The 18,460-nt window shown below is 53.9% G+C and overlaps 1 protein-coding gene across 2 annotated transcripts; it reads right to left on the bottom strand.

Annotated features, from left to right (window-relative positions):
* Positions 1-9,032: 9,032 nt before the first annotated feature.
* EGR3 (early growth response 3) lies at positions 9,033-14,667 on the bottom strand. 2 transcript variants are annotated; one of them, XM_030312400.1, is made up of 2 exons: positions 14,147-14,667; positions 9,033-12,832 (listed from the first exon to the last, which is right to left on the bottom strand). In XM_030312400.1, exons 1-2 carry the CDS (start codon positions 14,298-14,300, stop codon positions 11,823-11,825), a joined length of 1,164 nt encoding a protein of 387 aa, XP_030168260.1. In that variant the 5' UTR covers positions 14,301-14,667; the 3' UTR covers positions 9,033-11,822. The 2 variants fall into 2 exon arrangements, with proteins under 2 accessions (XP_030168260.1, XP_030168261.1); XM_030312401.2 differs by lacking the exon at positions 14,147-14,667 and adding an exon at positions 13,662-14,003.
* Between the last annotated feature and the right edge of the window lie 3,793 nt (positions 14,668-18,460).

The raw sequence follows: 18,460 nt of genomic DNA, 5'->3' as shown, positions 1-18,460 counted from the left end.
CTGAGGACATAGGAGTGCCCACCAGGCACTGTTCCAGGGAAGACAAAGTCAGGCCAAATACCAGGAAAATCCTGGTCCCAAGAGGCCTGTGGGGAACTCGGAGGCTCCCCACATGGAAGCGATGAAGCCTTCCCTCCCAGCTTGCTAAACCAGACCAAGCCCTGGGACCTGGAAGGGTTGGGGAGGAGATGGAGGTAATGACTCAACCCATCCGACACAGGCTTGACCTAGGGGTGGTTGGGTAACCCAGCAGACGCTCCAATGTGGGGAGGGATGGAATAAATGGGTGATGCTCAAGATAAAGGAGAGAAGGCAGCTGGCAGGGAGGGGGCCGGTGGTTCCGGGCAGCCTGCTTGGGAGGAGGATGGGGGGAAGCGCGCTCGGATTTTGGGGATGGGAGGAATGAATGAGGTTTCAGGACATCTTGGGAGGCCTCTCCTGAGATGAGGCCCCTGTAGGAGAGGCAGAGGCTCTTGGGGGCTAATATCCCCAAACAGAGGATGCCTAGAAGTAAGAATTCCCAGGGTGGAGGCCTAAAGGCAGAACTCTGAGTTCTCCACAATCCCGCAGTTCCCTCCCCAGGGCAGTGGCTCTGTTCAGGAGCCAGCCACCCTCTGGCGCCTTCCAGTCCATGGACCCGGGGCTGATCCGTGCACCACAGGCCACAGGTCCCAGACCAGGGGACCTCACTAAATGGCATCTTATACATATTTGGCTTAGGCCAGGAAGCCAGTATGGATGGAAAGAGGTCAGAGCTTCTGAGCAGCGGCAGGTAGGACCAAGTTTGGGCCCAGGTGGAGAGACCTTTTCCTTGTCCTGCCCCTGCTGGGCTGGGGCTCATCCCCCAGCTATGAGGTGGAGGGGTGGGTCTTGTGTGCACAAGGTCCTGGGACCTCCAAGGTCCCAGGTCCCAAGGTCCCATCCAAGCTTGAAGAGCCATATGGATTCGCCCCTAGCACCACTCACTTTTCTGATGGGAACTTTAAGACCCAGAGGGGGACTGTGGCTTTGCAAACATCATATAGCTTTGTCCAAATATCAAAGTCAAGATCAGGAGCCATGGACTGGTACCATGGTACCATGCACCATGGTACTCCTGGTGCAGTGCAGGATTACCATATAGGAGTCCCAGAGATGTACAACTGTTTGATGATATGCATTCTCATTGGAGGAAGATTTCAGACCCAGAAGGTACGGTTTCTAACAGTGCGGCAGGGATCATTTCTGGGCTTGTCACCTCTGACCCATCTGAACCTATATAGTTTCCTCATCTGACTTAGTAAGAAGAGTGACTTTAGTTTAGACCTGGCTCCCAGCTCTGCCTAGAATATCTGCCTGGAATATTCACCTGTGGAAGGAGAAAAGTGTTCCTCAACACTCTTCTTCAGGCTTCTGGGACAGGATAGCTCTCTTTCATAATTTTACATTGCAGCAGACCTCTCAACAGCCATGTAGAATAGGGATATTAACCCCATTCTACAGATGGGAGAACAGAGGCTTGGCCAGGTTATGAGACTGACTTGGTCATATCTCACATCTCTTGGCCTGATATGGTTAACACAGAGAGAAAAGCGATGCTGGGGCCAAAGCTAGAGCTTTGGTCTTTTGGCTGAGAGGTCTGAGCTCTCCAGTGACTAGCAAAGGAGAAGGAGGTGGATGGGTTGAGGGAAGGAAAGCAGAGGTTTGTGTTTGGAATTGTGGAAGTAGGACTCTAAGTGCCCAAAGAGAAGAGGATGTGCGGTAGCCTTTCCTTGCAGCTCACCGTCTCAGGTCCTGGACTGAGGAACAGGCAGGGAGGTCAGCCAGAGGGATGTTCTGTGCAGACCAAGGAGAATCAGAAGATGGATCTCCCAACATATGCCCTCCCCCAGCCCTGGAGCAAGAAGAAGCTACCAGAATATAACACAGGGAAGTGTCATCTGGGTTGGACAACCTCCACCAAGCCAGCTGGGCATTCTCCAGAGATGCCAAGCTGCTGTGTTGCTTCCTGGGGCCCGTGGGCCACTGGGACTTTCTTTTCCTTCTCAGGGAAAGCGATAAGAGAGTGAGCAGCCCCACAGGGCACCAGGTGAGCATCCTGGGGTTGATCCACTCTACCTAGAGTCCAATGGGATAATTTACGAAGAGACCTTTGCTCAGCGCTTGGCATGTAGTGAGTGCCCAGTACCTTGGTGGTTTCATTATGATTGAGAGACACGTAAGAGGACTTTCTGAGACCCTCTGGGAAGTCTCCTTCCTCCCGACCCTTGATCTGCCAGGCTCTGATTTAGGTGTCTTTCTATCAAAGACCACCATCACAGGATATCGAAACCATCTGTTTATGTGTCTGCCTCTCCCCCGACAGAAGGGAAGACCCTCGAGGGCAGGGGCGGTGTCCTGTTCATGTTCACCTTTGTATTGCCTGCGACTCCTCCTAGCCCCATGGACAGGCACGCACCTGACTCCATACAGTTTTGCTGAATTAATGGATGAGCGAATGACATGTGAAGAAGCCCTGGATGGTGGCAAGTTGCTGGGGAAAGACAGACACTGAGGGGGGCTTTTGGAAAGACATGACATGGAAGACCAAAAAAAAGGAGGAGGGAAGAAATTTCTCTTTTCCAAATGAAATTTCTTGGACAAGTCTATAGATACAATGCCACAGCGCCAGGATTTGCAGTGAGCTCATGGTGAGGTATACAGTGGACCAAGTGATTTGGGGGCTGTCCCATCTCGTAAATTCAAGGCTTGGGGTAGGGGTGAGAATATGACCGTATTGGAGGAACCTGGCCAGCTGCCAGCTCTTTGCCAAGGCAAGAAACATGGCCAGTCCAGCCATAGATGGAGGAAGCTGGCTCCGCAGGAGCAATTTCTGAGAGCCGAGGCCCAGGGGGAGTCCCATTCTGAGACTGGGCAGCAGGAAGAGGCATCCGTCTTATTAGGGACTCAGCAGTAGGGCAAATGTCAACAGGAAGAGAAAGGGTTCTCAGGCTGGGGTTCTTGAAGGAGGCAGTTCTTTCTCTCCTTGGCCAAACCAGGGTTTAGGAATCATCACTGGCCTCTGAGAGGACATAAAAGTAAGGTTAAGAAGATCGCTGCAGGGATCGGTGCAGGGAGGGGGAGTGTTGAGGCCAGAGAGGAGAGGCAGCCTGGGCAGAGGGAGAGGGCCTGGCAGCCTCACATAGACCCTGCTTTCTCCCCTTCTTCCTGTGGCTGACCCCTTTCCTCTCTTCTTTCTAGCCACTCTGGCCCCATGCAGCTCCTTGAATAGTTCATTCAAGAATACCACCACCAGGAACTTATACTTGCTGTCCCTTCTTGCCCAGATGTCCACATGGCCACCTCTGGCACTTCCTGCATCTGTACAAAGGCCCCCTCCCAGTGAGGCCACCCTGGAACACCCTACATCTCTGTAACCCCCTCCCCAGCACTTCTCATTCCGATTGCTCTGCAGTATTTTTCCTCTATAGCACATATCACAATCCAACATACGTGTTTGTTTTTTACCTGCTTCTGCCCTGGAGAAGGGAAGCTTTGTGAATGGAAGGATTCTTTGTTCACTACTATATCCCTCAACAAATAGGTACTAAATAAATGAAGCAATCAGCAGCTTTCCATGGGACCTCCCACTGATAGTCTGAATCTGAGATCCTGGCTCTTCCTTTATCGGATGTGATCTTGGAAAAGTCACAGAACCTCTGGAGGCCTTCCCCCCCCCAACTTGTTTTTTACCTGGAAAAGAGGGTGTTAGACTCAGTGGCCTCTTAAGGTCCCTTATGACTCTACAAATGCAGGGGAACCCACCTAAGGGGATGGGATGAGGTAAGGGCCCTGATGTCCATGATTCTCTCATAGAACATCACTGCCATTAAAGCTCTGGATGGCGCTTCTGCTCCTAAACTAGGGTTGGGCAGGGGCAGTTCCATCAGCCCTGAGGCTGGAAGCTGAGAACTGGCCAGAAGGCTGAGGTCAAGGATGGATGACTAAGAACAAGCCTCAGATCCAGAGAGAGGGACAGACGGGAGGAACTGGGGCTGCTGTGTTTTATTTAAATCCCTGATAAGGATCAGGAAGCAGGCAACAGCCCAATGACACATTAATTAACTTTGCAGATGATACTGCATCAGGAAGGTGTTACATCCACCCATCTAAGTGAGAGAGACAAGAGGACCTGGGATGGGGTCAGGAGCCAGCCAGGAAATGGCAACAATGAACAGCAGCTGCGGCCGGGAGTGGACAGGACTTGTGTCCTCTGGGCGGATTGGGGTGGGGTCGAGAGGATCCATTTTCAGAATACAGATGTCCAGTGGAGGGCTGGAGTTGGAGGCGGGTGATGAAGACACGTGGGTTCCCTTGACTGTATTTGAATTTGGGTACAGACCCTTGGTGGAGACAGAGCCTTCTTTCTTGCATCTGTGTTTGGAGGATGGGGAAAGGGGACAGGATAAGGGACAAGGAAGATAAGTAACATTTGTGGAGCACCCACAATGAACCAGGCATCATACACATTGCCTCATTTGACTCTACAACAGCAAAGCTAAGACAGGAGGAAACTGAGGTTTAGAGAGACTAAGAAACTTGTCAAAGGTCACACTGTAAGCAAGTGGCAGAGTTGAGATTCAGATCTAAGATGGAGGTGGAGATTCCAAAGCGGGCTCAGGGCCCCAAGGGAAAAGCCGAGTAGCTGCTAGGTTATCACAGCACCTCTCAATTTTCAGGATGGAGACCTGAGTAAGGAACAAGTGCCTCAAAGGAGACTTTCCTTAGTGCTCTTGGGTCACACAGGCACTGGAAATTTTCTGCTTTCCTGCCTAGATGGCCTGACCTTCCTAAGCAGTGAGGAGAAGGGAACAAGGAGAAATGGAAGAACTTTAGGTACCTAGACAACCTGGAGGGGCAAAACACTGTGGAGCAGAAAGTGCTAGAACTCTTGCAGTGTGTGCTTGAGAAGAAGCCAATGTGCCTGGAGGCCCAGTTCTGTTCTGGTCACTAATCTCTCTTTGGTGGAGACAGGGACCTGATGTATCTGGGTGGGCAGCCACCCCAGAGAATACAGGTCCACAGACAAGGGTAACTTTCCCTGAGGAGGGTTGGGGTGTCCCCAGCCTCAGTACTGTCAAACAAGTCTTTTCCTCCAGGGAGTTGAAGAATGGGAGCGTTCCTAAGACTGTAACTAGGAACTCAGTGGGTAACTCAAATAGGAACTCCATTCAGCTGTTTACTGCATCAGAAAAGGCAGTCTGTTTCTGGTTAGGTCATGATGCCGCTGTGAAAGGCCAAGGTAAAGATGGCTGCGGGCCCTGGGCAGGCCTCACAGGGAGAGCCAGCCTGAAGGATTAGTGATCACGCTCCATGCAGAATGAGCGGGGCCCAGAGAACATCATTGGGGGAAATGATAGGATGTCTTAGTGTCTTAGAGTCTTAGAGGCCCTCCTGAAGGAGGAGACTGTAGGCAGAGGGTGGGCTGCCTGAGGTCCATGAGAGGCATTCTGAGGCCCAGAGAGTGACTTCCTTTGTCCTTTGTCCAGGATCTTGAGAGTAGAGGAGGATATCGGTAAACCAGGGAAGCCCCATGTCTTGGTCCTACGAGAATGTGCTAGAAGCTTTCCTGGAGACAAGTCCAAGAAGCAGGATAGGCAACATTAAAGAAACCATATGGTGGCCAAACTCCCACCCAACCTAGAAGTGAGAACGTTTTGTTCAGTAGCCAGCACCGTCTAGAACCTCATATTCTCTAATTCTTCTTGGTCGTGGCTTTGGGCCGTGTTCTGTTTGCATTAGTTCCTTAGTAAGATTGCCCAGAAACCTTTCTTCTAGCCATCTGCTTGTTTTCTGGAAGGGTAGAAATAATGTTTTCACACCCAGGTCAGTGGGCAGAAGAGCACTGTGCCCCCCGTGGCCAGCAGAGGTGGTGGCAGGTGGCGGTGTCCCAATTCCAGGAGCCAGACGAAGCAGCCATGTTGAGGATGGGGAATGAGGATCCTAGGCAAGCGAGTCAGGGTCTGGTCCCTTCCTGCCTTGGCATGGACATGTCAGAGACTTTAGTGCAAGTTGGGGAAAGCCTCATCACACTGCCCCCAAACCTGGCCCACCTCTATTCTTTCAGAGGCTGTGAAAATGATCAATTGTTGAAAATATGAGAGATGGGGCAGGAAGGAACCTTCAAGCAAAATGAATGGTGAAGTTTCAAAAGCTGGGATGTTGGGAGAAGCTGACAAGACCAGACATGTTTCTGGCCTCTGTGGATGACTGATGGAGCAGTGACTGTTCGTAGCATCATCCCAGGGGCTGGTGTGGCCAAGGGGCTCTGAGATTCACTTGGCTCTTTCCTCTTCCTCTGGAGACCTCATTCCTCTCTGTGCACAAAGAATGGGTTTTCTAAAAAAGGACCACTTAGGATAGATTTAGGATTATGACCTATTTTGAAAAACTCATGGCACCTTTTAGAAAGTCATTTTCCCCCGGTCATTAAGATTTTGCCAGTATGACCCCCAGTCTTTGGGACACACAGAGGCCTCCTACTTTCCCTCTGCTTATTATCCCACGACACCAAGGGAGCCAATCAAGGCCAGGAAAGGGCAGCTCACAACCCCCTCACCTCTATGGCCGGCAAATTCTGGATTAGTAAAAGGGGGTTAGTAGCGACTGGCCATAAGCTACCACTTTGCTATAGTCAGAATCCACCTTGCTTTCCTTTTGATATACTTGAGAACAATACATAGACACACACTTATACACACTCATCACTACTGCCACCACCATTTAAAAACATACTCCATTCTTTGCCCTCACTTGTCACAAAGTATCTCATTTGTACCCAACCCTCTTTCGCTGAGTAAAATTTTGCAGAGTCATTGCCTTCAGTAAGCTGCTCCAGAGGTGTGTGTGTGTGTGTGTGTGTGTGAGAGAGAGAGAGAGAGAGAGAGAGATCTTTCCATTTCACCCCTCAACACCTTACAGGTTGCTTCAGACGGAGCTGTGCCTCTACCTCTTCTACACTTTTATGCTTGATTTTGCTTCAGGCAAAGCTTACATTGATCCTTTCTCATGATAGCTCCATCCAAGCCAAGGCTTTCCCTCTGCCATCTCCCCACTTCATCCCTAAGGTTGAGGGTTGAGTTTCCTCTCCCCATATTTACAAAACCCAGGCAGGTTGGGTTGCTGGTATGATGCTATCTGGGACAGTCTTATCTAGCTATAAAGTATGAATCAGAGATTACACCACACAGGGCTGGTGCCAGCCAGGCGGGCTGCCATATTGTCAAGTAACCCAGTGGTTGAACCAGGTTGGGTTGAGTAATATGCACCAATGGGAAGTGAGTTTATTAATCATGCAGCATAGTACACTGTTGACGAAAGTGTAACTCTGAAGGCCTGATGTGATTGGAGAAGGTGCAGGTGGGGCTGGATGCTAACTATGAAGACACCCAGTGACGCTATCTTCCTCTGATAATATGCACTTGAAAAACACATAGAAATCTGGAAAGGAAATGTCTAGTTTAGCATAGAGGTGGATTATATGCTCAATCATTAGGACTTTTCAGCCATCTTGGATGCCCTTTGTTAACAAAGGATACCTCCTTGGGGCTGTAGTTGTTTGGAATTCTGAAAGTTTCATGAGGTGAGAGAAGGGAATTCAAGATGGCAGCCAGTGACCTGGAATTGTGTGGGTGAGAAAATTTAAGATTCCATACTGCATTCTCTTTATTGATCTCTCACTTCAAAAACATTCTTTTCTAAGGCCACAGCCCACCACCTCCACCCTGGTCTGCCCTCAACTTCTTGGTAACTACAGCCAAACAGAAATACCACCCACATTTTTCAGTGTGATGGGCCTGACTGGGGCGGCAAGAGAAGTTCCTGTCACTGTATGGTTTCTTCAGGCATGGAGACACTGTCCCCCAGTTGCAACGTGGTGCTACATTTACATAGCCCAGGATCAGACACCAAGCCCCTAAGCTTCAATGAGGCAGATGATATGCTAAATACATGACACAGAAGCCCAAGTGAGTGAGTGTTTTAGAGGGCAGGTAGGAAGAAAGGGAGAAGATAGGACTGATCCGTCCAAAGACTGTTCTAGAACAAGTCTCAGGAGGATAGAGGATTCTAAAACCTAAAGGGAAATAAGGTGAGGGAGCAGGATGGAGACGGGGGCACATGAAGAAAGTGGAGGGTATGTATCTCTTTCAGAGAACGAGAGAAAGCTCTAGGGCTGGCAAATAAACTCAGTTATGAAAGGGGAAGGTTCTGGGCAAGAAAGCTCATAGAGTAAGGGAAGCGTCACTTTTATGGGAGATAGAAGTTGTATGATGCAAGGGGTTAATGCTATATAAAATATTCCCTGTATGTTCTCCAAATCCCAAATGTTCTTTCTTCTCTCAGAAGCATCGGATCCCTGGGTAGTTCATAAGAGCGGCTTTTTCAGCCAAGACCATCTTTCTCAGGCAGCTACAAACAGTGAGGCCTTGAGAGTCCTGTCCAAGTGGGATTGAAGTTGTATAATTTTTAAATCTGATTTTCCCCAATTATCTGACCACAACAGAGCCTCCAATCTCTCTGGTTATCTTGCCAACCTTGAAGAACCCCTGTCAAGTCTCCACCTGTTTTTCAGGCTTCAAAACCTTTAGCAAGAGCACTACTCAGTGTGGCTGTAGTGACTCTATAGGGTCCTGTTCTGGTGCCCCTGTTACCTCGAGAGAGATAGTTCATAAGCCAGGAGATCCCCTCCCTTCCACCCTCAATACCCATTAGAAACCAGGAAGAAAGGTTCTAGAAGTTTCCAGTCACTAGTCCTGATTCCCATGAGTTTATCTGATCTGCCTAATCTCTCTGGCGGTGTGAGACTCCCAGAAGGGTGGAGGAGAATCCTATCCTCCTAGAACCACAGTAAACACTCGACACTGGATTTGAAACACCGGAGCGCGCAAAATTCTGACCAACTTCTAACATTGCCAAATTCCTTGTTTTACATTGAATTTACAGAGCAATCACAGCAAAACCAGGCATAGGAAGCTACCGAGCCAACCATCAGCCAAAAACAAAACGAGACAAAAAACAGGCCAAACCAAAACTTTATACTATGAAAACAAGAAATAAAATAAGGAGATTTATAGGCCGGCTGATTGTCAGCAAACACAATATATTTACTGTATTAGCATTTGCTCACAGTGCAAATGGTACAACATTACACCATTTCAATATTTCGGTTTTTAAAAATGCTGTTTTCATTAACTATATTATATTGGCATAACAATGTGACAAAGGAGCAAATGAAATATTGGTGAAGAATTTCACCTTTTCACAATATCAAGCATATTTTGTTAACCTTAGTATAAGGTACTATAAATCCAAGAAATAAAAACATCCACAAAATATATTACATCTGGTTTGTCTTTTTCTAAGTACTCAACTTTATACAAAAGTCTTTCAAAAAATATCATTCCCCATAGGTTTTCCTGTTTAAAACCTGATTTTTTTTCTCTCAGTTCACATAAGTTAGAGTGCATTTTCTTTTGTTGTTTTTTAAAACATGCAGACATATAAAAAATCTGGATAGCACAACCTTTTGGCAACAAAGTTATTTTTCTCTTAGTTTAAGCTTAAATGTCTGAGAACAGTTTTATTAAAACAAAGGAAAACTCAGATGATCATGCAGTGGCATGCATAAACCAGAAGGAGCAAGGAAAAAATATTAAAGGATATTTGATTCCTCCTTCCAGCTTTGAAGTGACCAAAAATTTTGTTTTTAATAATCATCACATTATAAAAAGTATTCAGCAAAATACTGTCTCTGCAAAGAAAGATTTTACCCTTCAGCTGAAAAAATATGGGCCCTCCTGGCAAACTTCGTCCTCTTCTCTTTCCTTCTACAAAAAGTCCAAGTACCTGGAAATTCACAAGCCCCCTGCTCTTTGATTTTTTTTTTTTTGTCCCTTTCACTAGACTCCTTTTAGTATTATTTATCCACCACCAAAGAAAACAAAAACCAAAAAAACAAAAACAAACCCAAAAAACAAACAAAACAAAACAAAAACCCGGTGCTTTTTTTTTTCTTAAAAAAAAAAAAAAGTGGGAAACGCATAAAGTGACTTTAAAAACAGACATTCTGTAAACTCCAGACCTTTGTTCCTTCTCTCTGGGCAGCTCAGTGACCACACGCTAAGAGGGAACAGTACATTCAGTCAAGACTGTGCTGGAAGCTGTGTCAGAGAGTAACCTTCCCCACTACTCCAAAAGAGTCACCCCTGTGTGGGGGGAAGTGCTGGGGAGGAGGGGGTGCCTGAGAAGAGGTGAGGTAGGGCGGGGAGTAGGTGAGACTGGGGTATGGAAAAGATATGCCTCATTCAGCAATATGGATTAATGCAAAAATACCCATATCTTTGAGGAAAATTTGGACAGAGATGAGTGCATGTGTGTATATGTGGGTATACATACATACATATATATGTGCATGTATACATACACACACCTATGTAGATACAATCTCATCAGTTACGTTTTTCATAAAAAATAAATCATTTAAAGCTTATATACCTACAAATTCTCTTTATGCCGGTGCACTGCACTGGATAGCCAAGTACCTTAGAGATTTTATTGTGTGTATGTATGTTGCATATATGTATATATGTGTGTATATACACCTACATACATACACACACACCCCAAGTACATAGATCTGAATTCTACCTGTTGTGTTGGGGATGGCAAAGGATGAAACACGAGCCTGCTTTCCCATCAGTGGGGGGGGGGGGGGAGGAGGAGAAATGGGTATGAGTGAGAGAAAACAAAAAGATGGTAAAAGGTGGCTGGTTGAGGCCTGCCTTTCCGGAAGAAGATTTTGAAAGAGATGGGAGAGAAGGCTTAGAGCGAAGGGAGTGGAGCGGGAGAAAGGGCAGAGGGCAAACTCAGGAACGTAGAGTTTAAAAAGTGGGGTTGAGGAAATCTGTTGGTTAAAAGGCAGGCTTAGTGATGGCCGCTCCTTCTCCCCGCAGATCAAACTGCCCTGAGGCCTAAGAGGGAAGCGCTCGGAAAAGGAGGGGTGCTGAGAGGCCAAACCCTAAACGGCGGTAGCAGCACCGCGGCGGCGGCATCCGAGGCATTTCTGTAAGAAACATTATTTCCGAGCAGATGGAAGACCGTCTCATCCGGCCACGTGCAGGCCCCCAACCTGGGACATTCCCCCAGCGGCCTGGGGACCCGATGTGGGGAAGAGTTTGGGGTGGACACAGCCCAGCTCAGCTCAAGAGTCACACACACACACACACACACACACACACACACACACGTGTGTGCGCGCGCGCGCACACACACACGCACACACAGAACACTCACGCGAGCACGCACACTCGCGCGCATCCCCGCACGCAGGCGCGCGTGCGTGCGGCGGGCAGCAAGCTCTGCGCTTTGGTGCGCTCCTTACCCCCTCCCCCTCTCGGGTCTTCGAGGGGGAACCGAGGGAGACGTGGGGGGAACCGTGAGGTGCTTGGGTCGGGCGAGGCTTGGACGGGCCCCGCCTTCAGTCCCCCGCAGGTCCTTGGCGCGGCCCAGCGGCCCCAGGATCAAGACGATCCGAACTGAACAAAGCGGGCTAGACGCCACCTTTCCGCCCCCACGCCTTGGTTGGGGGGGGGCAGCGAAGGGAGGGCGCCTCCTGCCCTGGCCCCCGACCGTTGGCCGGTGTGAAAGGGTGGAAACGGGGGACATCGAAGGGGAACAAGGGACCTTACGTCCATGGAGAGGCCAGGGCGCGGCCCCTGCGCCTCCGTGGCTAGCTTTCCCGCTGCTTTCAGGCGAGCAGCTGGGAGACACTGGAGGGGAAAAGTGGGGATCTGGGGGCCGAAGCCTCAGGCGCAGGTGGTGACCACAGGGGCCAGGGACACGGGGGGCGCCGAGGACGCAGAGGGCGCACCCCCCTTCTCCGCCTTCTTCTCCTTTTGCTTGAGGTGGATCTTGGCGTGGCGCTTGCGCTCGTCGCTGCGCGCAAACTTGCGCCCGCAGAACTCGCAGGCAAAGGGCTTCTCGCCCGTATGCGTGCGGATGTGAGTGGTAAGGTGGTCGCTGCGACTGAAGCTCCTCATGCAAATCCGGCATTGGAAGGGCTTGTGGCCCGTGTGGATGCGCAGGTGCCGGGTCAGCTCGTCCGAGCGGCTGAAACGGCGGTCGCAGCCCTCCGCCGGGCACGCGTGGGGCCGCTCGTGGAGCGGGGTCTTGCTGGGTCGGTTGGGATACTTGCGGGGCCGGATGGGCTTGAGCGTGAGCGGCGGCTGGGGCAGGCTGCCAAAGCCCGGGTGTATCTGCTTGTCTTTGAATGCCTTGATGGTCTCCAGAGGGGTAATAGGGGGCGGATTGACCCGGATGGGGTCCATGCCCTGGAAGGGCTTGTGCTCCGGAATGGAGCCCATGTCGTTGGGATGGTGGTATAGGTTGTAGTCAGGAATCATGGGGAAGAGGTTGCTGTCCAAGGCCGGCTTGGCCGATTGGTAATCCTGGGGGGAATAGGCGAGCCCAGGGTTGCCCTGGGGGTCGTGGAAAGACACAGGCTCCGAGTAGAGATCACTGCAGTTAGAATAGGGGGGCAGCGCCGGATACATGGCCTCCACGTCGCCCTGCGGTGGCTGCACCATGCTGGCCGTGGAGGTCTGCGTGCTGAGTGCCCCTGAGGCCGGGGGCACTCCCAAGATGCCGGCGCTCATGAGGCTAATGATGTTGTCCTGACACCAGTTGGAAGGGGAGTCGAAGGCGAACTTTCCCAAGTAGGTCACGGTCTTGTTGCCGGGGGCTGGCTGGAAGGAGCCCGAATAAGAGAGTTCCGGGTTGGGCTTCTCGTTGGTCAGACCGATGTCCATCACATTCTCTGCGGAGAGCGGGGAAGAGAGGGGAGGGGTGAGTGAAGCCGAGCCGGCTCCCGGACCGGGGCGCCCGGGTCTTTGCTCAGGTGTGGAGGGTGCGGCCGGGTGGAGTGAACAGCGCATGGGGTAGGAGGACAGCTGCGCCCCGGCGCAAAGCGGGCGGTGCCGCGCTCCCGGGCGCAACCTGGATACAGCAAAATACTACGGATCGGGGTGTGGAGTGGCTGCCGCACACACACCGCACACGCCGCGCACACACTCACGTACCACACGCACACACGCGCGCGCGCGAGAAGCATTGTTGTTGTTTCCGAGGTGGGGCGGGCAGGTAGCTGCAGCTACAGGTAGTTTCAGACCCGGAGCGCGCTGGGCTCTCGCTCTCTAGCGCACACAACTCGGCCTCTTCCCCTAGCCCTGTCCGCGCCGGGACGCCGCGCCTTTCCTGCCCCGACGAAGCCCCCAGTGCGCACCGCGCCCGGGTCGCTGACCCGGAGCGCTCCGACGCTTTGTCCTCGGCGCGTAGAGGGGTTCTGCCCGCAAAGGGAGCTCTCCCGCAGCCTTCCTGGGCCCCAGCCTTCTCCAGGCCCGAAGGAGCTTTCGGCTCTTGCTGGGGGGGGGGGGGGGGGAGAAAGCCCAGCCTCGGCTAGTGAGGGTGGAGGGCGGCGGAAAACCGGCCCGTGCCTCTATGGCGGGAGTGGCCACTCTTCCCAAGCTCTACGGCCAAGGGATCGCCCCCCGTGACGGCCCCCGCGCCGGTGGACCCCCTCCCTCTCCCCGCCGTCCCCACACCCCCACGGCGTTGCTGAACGCCCCGGAAAGGCAGCGTCGCAGTACCTCTCCCACCGCGGGGACTCCACGCCGCACATGGCTCCATCCCGGGTGGGAGGCTGAGGGAGTAAGGAGGGGGGGGGGAGCGCGGGTGAAAGGGACGCTGGGCTCCTCCCGGGAAAGGGGGCGATAGCACCACGCCTTGCGCGCAGCCTGGCGATCGCGCCCCTTAAGTGGAGAACCCCAGAGCCGCTCGCACCTACCTCCCTCTGGTCGGCGGCTGCCCCCACCCGGGAGAACCGAAGCCTCTATCGTGGCGTCGCCAACCGAGCCTTCCCGATCGGGGAGGGCGGGAGGAGTGGGTGGGAAAAGCAACTCGCCCCCTGGAAAATTCCGAGCGCGCCCCCCATCTCTCCATCCATCCATCCACCCATCCATCCACCATCCATCCATCCACCCATCCATCCATCCATCGATAGCTCGTTCCCTCCTCCTCTTCTCTCTCCCTCTCCTTCCTCGCTGCTTCGCTGCCGCCTCCCCGCCGCCCTTACCTGTAGCCATCTGATTGTAATGGGCTACCGAGTCGCTGCTGCCAGAGAAGAGGTTGAGCGCGCTGGGGATCTCCTCGGGGTACAGATTGTCAGGCAGTTGGTTTAGCAAACTGCTCATGGTCACCGGCAGCTTCTCGGCGAGTTTGCCGGTCATAGCACTCCCGAGCTGCCGCCGCCGCCACCGCCGCCACCGCCGCCGCTCGCTCCTAACGCAGCTTCCAGGCAAGCGGCATCGGAGAGGCGATCCGTGGTGCAGGGGAAAAGCATGCGAGAGGGAAAGTTCGGGGGGAGGGGGAGGGAAGAGGGGAAGGGGTGGGCCAGGGGAGGGGATCTTCTCTTTTTGGGGTGGGTGGGAGAGAGGGCAAAGGGGGGTAATCCTCTTGGGTGCCTCAGCTGGTGCCTTAAAGAAGCTGGGGGGGGGCGTGTGCGGGGGGTGGGGGTGGGCCTGGGCTGGGGGAATCTCGGCCCGAGGGGTTGGAAGCGGCCTCAGTATTGATCTCACAAACAGATGCGCGCCGGCGGCCCCCCCGCCCCCCGATCCGCCACCGCCACCGCCGCCACTGCCGCCGCCGCCGCCTCTGCCGCTGCTGCTGCCGCTGCTACCACCACCACCAGCCCCGCCGCTTCCTAGCAAGCTCACTGCTGCCCAAAAGCTCCCAGCCAGGGAACTCCACCAGCCTATTTATCTGAGCCCCGGGAAAGCTCCGTGACGTAGCTGCCCATATATGGACAGACAAAGCCCAGCCGAAGGGGCGCGACGTCACAATGGAAGCTCCTCACAATGGAACATTAGAAAGCAGGAAGCGGGCCGCAGCCAACGTGCGGCGCCCGCAACGCTCGCGGATCTTAAAAAAAATGAGAGAAAGAGAGAAATAGAAGAGAAGAAAGAAGGAAAATTCGAGAGGAGAGAGGAAGGAGGGAAGCAACTGAACGCAAAGCGTAAAGCGCGCAGCGCAGGGTGGAAAAAGCAATAGCCGCCAGTGTGTTTATTTTAGGTGCGCTCTAGGAGAGCGCGCTGATACCGCGCGGGGCGGTGGGATGGAGTTGTTTGCAAGTGGCCCCCAACACCCCAAGCAGGGAGAAGGGGAGTTGGAAACACCGGGCGAGGTCCCTTTGCAACCTGGGAACTTCTGGGGAACCCGGAAGGTGTGCGCTTCGACCCGGCTCCCGCCGCATTAGAGTCTCGTATCTAGGACCCTGCCCGAGACTGAGAGAAAGAGAGCGCGTCCCTTTGAGGAGGATTCCGGCGTGTCAGGGATCGCTGATCCAGCATCCCGATCACTTTCGAGCTGCCCTCACTCTGATTCTCCGCCCACACCCCGCGGCTCCCCGGGCCCCTGACCCTGCGCTGACTCCTAGCTGAGCGCGGTGGCCGCGAGCTTCGTAGCTGCAGAGCGGCTGCGCGGGAGGCGAGAAACCCGCACTTTTGGGGTCGAGGATGTGCGGTTTGGGTGGTGGAGAAGTAGGAATGGAGTTGAGGGAACAGGAAACACGTGCACCAAACCCCTGATAATTCTCTAACGGTTCCAAAACACCCCCTTTGGCCACGGGATGGCAGGAGGGCCCAGCAGGCCCAGGCACAGCCCCTGTCTATTGCTGCCTGCGAAGGGCCCGCCACTGAGTTGCAGCAGGAGCCTGCCGAACCCACAGTCTCTGAACCACCTCCTCTAGTCTCTCTCTACCCTCCCCCTCGCCTTCCACAGGGCTGTCCCCTTTGCTGCCTGCCGGCGCCCCGCAGTCAAGGGCCTCCAGTTTGCCGACCGGAACGCTGTCACCTCCCGGAGCGGCAGCAGATTCCGGGGGCGGCTGCTACGTTCCCCAAAGGCCTGCTCCGGCCGGGCCGCTGGAGAGCGGGAGGAGAGAAAGGGAGCGTGGGGGAGCGACCCCGAATCACACCGGCACCGGCTTGGCGTGGGAGGATTCCCTCCTCGGTGGCCGTGTGGGCGCGGTGAATCCCGTGTCCCCCCCCGCGCCCCCCCCCCCGGGGAGTCGGGGTGGGGGGAACGTGCATTTCTCAGGGGGAGTGGGAGTGCTGACAAGGAGGAAGAGAGGATCCCCGGGCCTCACTCCGTGGGAGGGCCACGCGGGCCGGGGACGTGTGGGAGGAACTCCCGAGCTGCACATTGCGGTGGGGGTGGATGACAACCTCGCTCCCCTCCCCTCCGCTCGGCGGAGAACTGGGGGTGGGAGGGCCCGGCCTCCCCCGGATCTTCTCCGATTCTTAGGAAAGGAGGGATTCCCGCCGCCCGCGAGCCCCCTCACCCCGCCCCTGCCGCCGCTCCCGCCTGGCTCCCCACACCTATACAGGGGAGGCACTGCGCCCCCGGGCTCTCCTCCGCCTGCGCGGCGCTGGGAGGGAGAGCGCTCTGCAGCGGTCCCCGGCTCCGGCCGGAATCAGGGCATGCAGCGCCTCCCGCCCCCGGCTCCCTCCCTAGGGGGGCGAGCGGCCGGCCCGGGGGCGTGGGCGGCAGTGTGAGCCCGGCTGGGCGCGGGAGGGGCCCGGGCGGCTGCAGGGAGGGTCGGGGGGCGGCGGGCCAAGCCGGGAAGAGCCATACAAGGAGAGGATCCGGTGACGCGCCGGCCGCGCCCCTTCTCCTCGATTTGGCTGCTGATTCCGGTCCCCGGATTTGCATATTTTGGCATCCAGTGGAAAAGGAAAGAGGAACGGAACCCGCAGCCTTTAAAGGAACCGCACAGACTCTAGCGTCACCTAGGGAGGCGGTCTGGGGGGCGTGAAAAATTAGCCAGCGGCTCGGGCCTCTGGCCTTAGAGCCTGGCAGTAAGCGAGAGGCCGGGAGCCGCGGTGACTAGCGAGTAACTCCCGCACCTGGCCTTTTCTGTGGCGCTTTGTACTAAGCGTGCACCGGGAGGTGGCAGGGGTCTCTGCGGGTTCCTGCCCAGGGCCAGGAGACGCCACCAGGTCCGCGGCCTTGGGCGTGCGGCAGGCCCCAGTATTGACTGCAGTGCCCTTGTTTCCCCGCGCGAGGCACAGCTCAGCCTGCGGGGGTGGCGGGAAGGAAGCCGGAGACCTACAGGCTGTCAGGCTCAACTCCGGAGGACCCTGCCTTGATGCACCTCCTCGCCATCTGTTGAGACCTCTCCCCAGGCGAGGGGAGTAAGGAGCTGGAAACCCTAGTCCTGTTCGATGGGGGCCCACGTTAGGAAAGGCAGAGTCAGTGGGAGAATTTGGGATCCTTGAAAGCTTCCAGGACCCCAGAGGCTGTGGAGGAGTGTAGCCACTCCAGAGATGGCCCTCAAACACTTCTAGGGTAGCTGGACTTGTTGCACCCGAGTAGCAGAGCTCGTCGGCCGGCTGCACCCCCTGCTTACCTGTTGGTGAGGTTGGATAGGGGTCTTTGGGCAGATTGCCTCCCCCCCTCCTTCTTACTAGTTCTTTTTTATTTTTTTATTTAAACATTTTTTAAAATGTTTATTCATTTTTGATAGAGAGGGACGTAGTACAGCTAACAGGGGAGGGGCAGCAAGAGAGGGAGACACAGAATCTGAAGCAAGATCCCGGCTCTGGGCTGTCAGCACACAGCCGTATGCGGGGCTCCAACCCACCAACCAGGAGATAACCACCTTAGCTGAAGTCTGACACTTAACGGACTGCGCCACCCAGGAGCCCCATCCTTCTTCCTAGTTCTTGATAAAGAATGGGAGCCGTCAGTTCAATTAAATAAGTATTCATTAAAACTTCAGTGTGACCTTGGGCAAATTTCTGAATTTCTTTCTTAGCCTCAGTTTGGTTGTTTGTAAATTGGAATAGTACCTATCCCTTAGGAAGCATTAAGCTAGGTAATCCTCATAGAGTCTTTATGCTAGACCCCTTGCAAGCATTCCATAAACGGCAATATTGTTGAACTATATTCTCCCCCGACTCTACCGTGTGACAGAAAAATGCTTTCCCCTCTTATGAGTGAGCATAAGGATATAGGATATGGTTATGATATAGGGAGTAAAAAGGGCCGGGTATCCCATAGCTGTGTGACCATATACAAGAAGTATTAAAGTTTATTATTTGGGGGGGGGAAAGAAAGTCCTGTTTGTGCACCAGGTACCCGCTGGGCACTCTGCCAATTTAGAGATGCTTGAAAAAAAGGTCCTCACTCTGCAGGAGTGACATAAGGCAGGGTACAACGAAGTCACTCATCTGCACTTTAACACTCTGGAGCATCCTTCTAGACTTTCTTGGAGGCTGGCTCTGGCTCCTGGGGTGGGGTGGCGGACTCTTGCGTCCCTCCTTTGCCATGGAAGGAGCCACACGGGGGAAAGACTCTCTCTGCCAGCATAGGTCCTCACTGCCTCGCTCCT

The sequence above is a fragment of the Lynx canadensis genome, chromosome B1, assembly GCF_007474595.2.
Source record: "Lynx canadensis isolate LIC74 chromosome B1, mLynCan4.pri.v2, whole genome shotgun sequence".
Lineage (NCBI taxonomy): Eukaryota > Metazoa > Chordata > Mammalia > Carnivora > Felidae > Lynx > Lynx canadensis.
The sequence above is the reverse complement of the archived record's forward strand: the minus strand, read 5'-3'. Positions and strand labels throughout refer to the sequence as shown.

Excerpts from the sequence above, each read along its gene's own strand:
- EGR3 (XM_030312400.1), bottom strand. The coding sequence starts at position 14,300 with ATGACCGGCAAACTCGCCGAGAAGCTGCCGGTGACCATGAGCAGTTTG. Across the intron at positions 12,833-14,146 it reads TTACAATCAGATGGCTACAG|AGAATGTGATGGACATCGGT; the intron begins GTAAGGGCGGCG and ends CGCTCTCCGCAG.